Source organism: Triticum aestivum, chromosome 5B (assembly GCF_018294505.1).
Source record: "Triticum aestivum cultivar Chinese Spring chromosome 5B, IWGSC CS RefSeq v2.1, whole genome shotgun sequence".
NCBI lineage: Eukaryota > Viridiplantae > Streptophyta > Magnoliopsida > Poales > Poaceae > Triticum > Triticum aestivum.
Window position 1 is genome coordinate 604,127,863 of NC_057807.1, and position 7,322 is coordinate 604,135,184.

General features: G+C 51.7%; 1 protein-coding gene across 1 annotated transcript; it reads right to left on the reverse strand.

The window, feature by feature from the left end:
* Positions 1 to 1,200: 1,200 nt before the first annotated feature.
* LOC123117109 (patatin-like protein 3) lies at positions 1,201 to 2,698 on the reverse strand. Its single transcript, XM_044537941.1, has 2 exons — positions 1,691 to 2,698; positions 1,201 to 1,554 (listed from the first exon to the last, which is right to left on the reverse strand). The coding sequence occupies exons 1-2, from the start codon at positions 2,627 to 2,629 to the stop codon at positions 1,312 to 1,314; spliced, it is 1,182 nt and encodes a 393-aa protein (XP_044393876.1). The 5' UTR covers positions 2,630 to 2,698; the 3' UTR covers positions 1,201 to 1,311.
* Positions 2,699 to 7,322: the final 4,624 nt, after the last annotated feature.

Genomic DNA, 7,322 nt, shown 5'->3' on the forward strand with positions numbered 1-7,322 from the left:
GGTGTGTGAGAAACTTTAAAAAATAAGACTATTCACGGCCTATGTTTTCAGTGCGAGCTCCTCAGATGTCCAAACACCTGAGAGACCGGGATCAGAGTGGCTCCTCCCCTCGTGACCCTTTCCCCGCAACACTAGGCGGCCGTAGCCACCCTAGTCACGATCGTCTCCTCCTCCTGCGACGCTCCTCTTACCGCGACCCTAGACGGCCACCGCCACACTCCTCCCAATCTCTCTCTCTCTCTCTCTCTCCTTGCCAATCTCGGACAAGGTCGCGCGGCGCCCATGGTGTGGGCTGGGGGGATCAAATACCCGATGGTCTAATGGGCCACCGATGAGGAATCCCCTTCGGGGAGGCGGGTGGTGGTTGCTGGCCCACCGAACGCGGCGGCGAAGGCGAAGTCCCTTGGTCGAGCGGCGGCGGCGGTCGCCTCCATGGCTGGAGGGTCATCATGGGCTGGTCTCCGGCATGCTCTTAGGAAATGCTTGGTGGCAGTGGTTGTGGATATGAGCCCCATTCAGATCCGCCACTGTGTGGCCCTTTGTCGGCCGGCGGTGAATGAAGGGGTCAGTGAGGGGCAGTTCAAAGTCCTCTACCAGCATTCCGGTGGCTGTGTGCGTCTTCACGGTGCTGCTCCGCACAGATCTAGTCAGCTGCAGAGTCGAGGTAGCACAAATGCCGGTGCAAATCGTGCCTAATTCGGTCATGTCGGACTATGGTGTCGTCTTTGACGTCGTTTCTTTGTCGAGCATCATCGTTGCAGTCCGTGCCACCTTGCTCAGGCAGCTCCGGGGGAAACCCTAGATTTGTGTCATGTGGATCGGATGATGTCGACGCCTTAGGTGCCGTTGTCCCTCTTCGGGGCATCGTTTTGGAGCTGGTGCTGGCTGGAGGGAAGAGTTGATGCGGTCTTGCATCCACCGCATCGACGATAAGGTGTCTCAGCGTCGTGGCACAGTGGAGTCTCGGCGATCGATGCATGTGGAGACATGCGCAGGGTGGTGGTGCTGAGTGGCGTCGTGGTGGTGTCAACAACAGGTGGGCTTGGCAAGGTCAATGTGTTGATCCCTCGTGAAGATGGGATGGCGGAGGCGGATTCTAGAGTGTGTGCATGTGGTGCGCGTTAAGGGTCTATTAGAAGAAATTTGATTTTTTAAATTTCTGAATATACTATTTATGTTTGAGTTTACTATTCAAGAGTGTAGATAAGTCGGGCACCGTTTTTAACTATCAGTGGCCCTATGATGTCAATCCTCTATTTTCTTCATGACAGTATTACAAATCTACAAGACTTTTTTGCACAAGTTGTGATTTCACTTGGCCCCGCGGCGGTTGCGCTCCTTGACGAGCTCGTGCGCGAACTGCTCCAGCTTCTCGGCGTTGGTCTGCTCCGCCAGCTTCTTCCCGCGGAACAGCACCGACTCCACGTTCTTCTGCGACAGCATCTCCTCCGCCGCCGCCGCGCATCGGCTACCCCGTGGCGATCCCATAGCCTGTATGCGGGTGTAGTTGCTTTTCCTGTTATGTCCGAACGCCATGGCCACTGCTTGATCCACCTGCCGCATACATGTCGGGAGCGTTAGGGCAGGATGCATGCAAAAGAGGACCACGCTCGCAAGGGAAGATCAAGAAATCAAGAAATGCTGGTGGTTGGGTGGACTGAAACCGAGTTCAGGTGCGTTAGTTTCGTACCATGTCGGACACGCCCTCGGCGGCGATCCGGACGATCTCGGAAGTGGAGGCGCCCTGGCCGCTGCCGATGGACATGACCAGCAAATCCTCCACGCCGGACACGAGCGGGAACCCGCGCTTGTTGTTGAGCACGTGCGTGATGGCCGCCGCCGTGGGGTTGCCGAGCGCCACGCCGCCGCCCACGGCCACGATGCGGGTCGAGCCGTCGAACGACCGCACCTCCACCGCCGAGGAGGACCGGTCGGAGCCGGCGCAGGTCGCTGCGCACACGTCGCGCAGGCAGAAGTCGTAGGCCGGCGTCTCGACGGCGTCGGCGCGGGAGAAGAGGAACGGGCCTCCCGTGGCGAGGTCGTAGCACGGGACGAGCACCGGCCGCGCCGTGTCTCGCAGCGTCAGTTCGCCGAAAACCTTCTGGAAGGCGGCGCCGCCGGCCGGGCGCCGGAGCAGCGCGCGGAGGCCCCCGGACGAGGACGACCAGCCGCGGCGGAGGCGGCGCACGAGGAACGCGAGCGCGTCCTCGGCGGAGTAGAGCGGCCGCGCGTCGTCCTTGCCGCGCGCCACCAGCATGGCCGCGAGCACGCCGCCGGCGCCGGAGCCCGCGGCCACGTCGAAGAAGTCTGCCAGCCGCGCCTTGGGGTCCCCAGTGCGCCGCCTCAGCGACGCCTCCAGCCTCACCAGTGCCGCGCCGGCGAGCAGCCCGTCGGCGGCGCGCCCGCCGCCGTCGATCGACAGGATGCACACCTTCCCGGCCTGCGCCCGCGGGAGGGTCACCTTCCCGGCCATCGCCCCGGACGCCGGTCTGTGCGGCGAGCCTCCGCTGAATAGAAGCTTGGGGTCGTCGTAGCCGAAGAGGAACTTGCTCTCGAGGATGGAAAAGATCTCGTAGGTGAGCTTGTCCACGTCCATGGAGGCTGGTGGCCCCACTGGAGCCGCTTCCATCCTCTGGTCGACGCCGGCCGGAGCGCGCGCACCAAGCTGAGAGGAGGGGTTCTACGTTCTGCTGTGTGCGCACGGGGGCCGGGCGTGGAGAGCAGAGCACCGAGCAGTTGCCGGCTTTTTATAGTGGCGGGAAGGTATAAACGGAGGCGTGGGTTCGTGGCGTTGACTCGGCCGACCCGTTGTGGCGCGAGCAGAGACCGCACACCAGTAATTGGCAAATCAAACGTTTTTTTATGACAACTACTCCTCCATACATTTGATTTTTATGGCAAATCAAATGTATTATGGATGACAAGTTTAATTGACAAAGCATGGTAAAATGCATTTGAGTTTTTTTTTCTGAAAATTGTTCTGTTTGCAAACTAAATTATCATCCTCGTGCCAATATAAATTGCCATAAAAAACATTTGATTTGCCATGCATAAAAGTCTAACATCATTTTTTTGGTTTTGCTAAACCACATCTATATGTGCTAATTTTTTAATACAATAATGTATTTTTCTTATTTTTACAGTACATACAGTAACAAGGAATTTGATTTATACTCTCCCCGTCTGGGTTTATTAAGCCCCTTGTATTTTAGGTCCAACTTTAATGATCTATTCGAATACAAAATATATAAAGTATATGCTCCAAAACATATATTGTCGGATTTGTATTTGAGCTTTCCGCGATGTAATTAGTGTATAGTATACATTTTATTAGTTGGCTTAAAATAAAGGGGTCTGATAAATCCAGACGGAGGGAATATATCTCTATATTTGCTCAATTACTTCATCAGGTAATGATGGAGCAAAAAACAGAATGTTGAGTACGAAAAAAAAGGTAGAGCAAAAAGCAGAATGTTGAGGATGCAAAGTTTCATCCCGAAATCACATTGGTGGAAGTCATGGGAAGAAAATCAGAACTCCAAAATATGTTTGAAATTTACGTTTTCTGAACATTGATTTTGCCTTTTTACCACGCCTTCCGTCAATGTGATTTCTTGATGAATTTATGCATGCACTCCAAACATTTCTTAGACTCACAGAGGCCATCGCTGCAACTCGAGGGAGACATGGAACAGGTCAGAGAAGAGGAGGACACGAGTCAGCGGCCGTCAGCCCGAACAAAAAAAGCAGCTTATAGCAAAACGCCAAGCTCGCTAGGTCCCTGGCGTGACAGACAGTGCGTGAATTAGCGTACGAACGAGGCACACGGGCCGGAGATGCGCTGGCTGTAGCTGATCGCCCTGCGCGGCGTACGGTTCTGGCGCGTGCCGGGGCCGGCGGGGGCCCTGCCGAAGCCGTATCAACATGAGACGTATCCGGACGCATCGTCGCCCCGCCCGGCGCGCGGCGCTGGCACCAGGCCGCCCGGGGTATGCGCCTCACCTGGCGCGTACTATACTCATCGATCTGGATCTCCCTCGCGCCGTACGTACCGCGGCTGGCAGTGGTAGTATAATTAAGCCTTTTTTGTTCTGGTGTCTCCTCTCCACGACTACGATCGATCGTCAGCCGTGGCGGGATGCTCCCCACGTCGTGCTGTCCGGCCGGGCCGACGGCATCCTAGGGCGCCGCGCGTGCGTGAGGGCGTGCCCCTCCGATCTCGCCCGGCCGGACTGGGGTGGCGGATCATGCATGCACATGCTGACATGCACCTCGACCCATCCTGCTTGCTACTTCTCCTATGGCACAACTAATTACTGGTGTTTCCTGCATAGTATTCTCTCGAACTGGGCTGGAGATCAGCAGAGTTCGATCGGCATCTAACATGATGTGCCCTACTACCAGTAGTACTAGGAGACCGGGGTACGGATTACGGATAGTGGAGACATGTGCAGTGGAGTGGGGTTATTAGCAACTGGCGTGCGTGCATCATCGCACGGACCATGCACGAGCACCTGCGCGCGAATACTTCACTTGCTTAGCTTAGATTGTTTGTAGTGCTAGACTAGTGCTATAGTACTAGTAGTTAATTAGTTATGACTTCTACTGTAGCATCAATCTAGATGGAGGTGGTTGCCTTTTGCAACTTGCGCATTACTCTTCCATTCCATTCCATTTCGCGTGTACCGCATCAATCTCAGATACAGTCGCAGCTTTGCTGTGTGCCTTGATGCGTAGTGAATAGTGATGCTAGCATGTGTGGAGTGGAGTAAGAGCATCGACTAGGCTAATCCGGGCACTCAAACGCCCTGCTTACGTGCCCGGGTGCGTCCGTGGCCAGTGACCATTCAGTTTTTAAATTTACTCACCTGCATTCCGATACCTCATAATTGAAATCTTAAATCCATACGAAAGCATGTAAAGAAAGAAAAATCAACATATTACATAGATCAGCTACCTTTGTCCTCGTTGGAGATGTCCACTATCTCCGTGCTGGGCTTTGGATACATGGCCGTCAGTCGCAGCTCCGGCTCCTCCGCGCGAGCCTCCGCATCCATCCCCGCTTCGACCTTATCGAAGAGCACGTGGTCGCCGCCTGTTCCTGCCAGATGAACCGCCGGTTGGCCTCCAAATGTGCCTCATCCTAGATGGACTCCAGGATGGCCTGCTACTCCGCCATCTCGTACCCATGGGCGACGGCGATCTCCGCCTCCACCTCCACGTCCTCCATGTTGAAGTCTAGAGCCGACGCCATCTCCTGCTCCTCCTCCTCCTCTACCTCCATCGAAGCAGGCTGCTGCTGCTCCTCCTCCTCCTCCTCCTCCTCCGGCGAGTCTGGAGGCAGTCCGACAGCAATGCGGGCGGCACGCGCGAGGCACCTCGCCCGGATCTCCTTCTTGATCTAGTACCGGCGATGCGGTGTCAGCATAGCGTAGATGGTTATCTTTTGCTGGACCATAGCGGTGCCGGAGAGCATGGGAAGAGCAGCGGAGCGGGAGAGGGAAGGTCGATGGGCTCGGGCTGAAGGCGCGGAGAGGGAGGAAGAGGATGGGCTAGGGTTGGGGGATACCAGCCGACTTAAATAGACGGATATGGCCTCAGCCGGCGAGCTATACAGGTGCCACATGGCGTTAACACCCCTCACTGGAGGAGACGTCCGTCAGACCGCCAGGTTTCTGGGCGTTTCCATGTGGGACCCCATCGTCAGTCCAGCGTCACTAGTAGAAAAGGGGGCAATGGTCCAGGCCAGGTCAGCCCATTAGTCCCGGTTTAATCCAGAACCGGGACCAATGGGAGCATTTGACCCGGTTCGTGAGCCCCGGGGGCCGGCCGGGCCACGTGGGCCATTGGTCCCGGTTCGTCTGGACCTTTTGGTCCCGGTTGGTGGGATGAACCGAGACCAATGGGCCTGACTCCTGGCCCACCACCATTGGTCCCGGTTGGGGGTATGAACCGGGACCAAAGGACGCCCATTAGTCCCGGTTCATACCACCAACCGGGACTAAAGTGTTGGTCCTCGTTGCGGCCAGAGTTTAGTCCCACCTCGCCAACCGAAGGGGGCTCACACCGGTTTATAAGCCCCTCCCTCTCTTCCTTGTTGAGCTCCTCTCAAAATGAAAATAGATGCCCTTATACAGGAAATTTGACCTAAATTCATATTGAATTTCTCTGAAGTTAGTAGAAATGTATTATGAATTTAGGTTAAATTTTCTCTATAAGCGCATCTATGCTCATTTCTGAGTAGTTTTTTATATAGTTCTTTTTCTGCTATATTTATTGTTTTTTATTTATTTCTGAGTTGTAATAAGTCATTAAAAATAAAAAAGATTTTAGTAAAGTTAATCACAACTATTTTTTCTTCTATTTATTTCTGAGTAGTTTTTTATATAGTTTTTTTTCTTTTCTGCTATATTTATTTTTTTCTATTTATTTCTGAGTTGTAATAAGTCATTAAAAATAAAAAAGAGGCGCAATGCTAGTTAATTCGCTTCAAACCTTTCAGAATAGTGTAAACTGTACTGCACATAGCTCCGTGCAGTCTACCCTATTCCTCAAGGCTTGAAGCGAACCAACGTGCAGGTGAGCATTGAGCCTCTTCTTCATCATCTCTGCACTCAGGGCTTATAAACAGCTGCGAGTGCCTCTCGCTTGGCGAGGTGGGACTAAAAAAACAGCTGCAGAAAATAAATAAGTAATTAGACGGGTCCATTGATACCGGTTGGAGGCAACAACCGGGACCAATGCCCCTCTTTAAAAAATAAAGCAAAAAACAAAAGAAAATAAATAATGCAGAAAATAAAACAAAAAAACTGGAAAATAATTAAAAATAACAACAATAAGTATTTTGTTGTAAGTAGAAAGAAAATAAAATAAATAAAGCAAAAACAAAACAAAAAAGGTGTATTCAAATTTGAAAACTAATGACACTAATAGAAAGTTTATATTTTTTCTAAAACTAAAAGCAAAAAGAACTAAAAAATAAAGCAAAAAAACAAAAGAAAATAAATAATGCAGAAAACAAAACAAAAAAACTGGAAAAATAAAATAAAATAGCAACAATAAGTATTTTGTTATAAGTAGAAACAAAATAAAATAAATAAAGCAAAAACAAAACAAAAAAGGTGTATTCAAATTTGAAAACTAATGGCACTAACAGAAAATTTATATTTTTTCTAAAACTAAAAGCAAAAAGAATTAAAAAACAAAACAAAAAATCTGGGGAAAAAATAAAAATAGCAACAATAAGTAAAGAAAAAAGTGCCTCCTACTGGGCCTCCATGGCCTGAATACGATTAGAAACCCACCTTGGGCCAGGATTCAGG

Excerpts from the sequence above, each read along its gene's own strand:
- LOC123117109 (XM_044537941.1), bottom strand. The coding sequence starts at position 2,629 with ATGGAAGCGGCTCCAGTGGGGCCACCAGCCTCCATGGACGTGGACAAG. Across the intron at positions 1,555-1,690 it reads CCGAGGGCGTGTCCGACATG|GTGGATCAAGCAGTGGCCAT; the intron begins GTACGAAACTAA and ends TGTATGCGGCAG.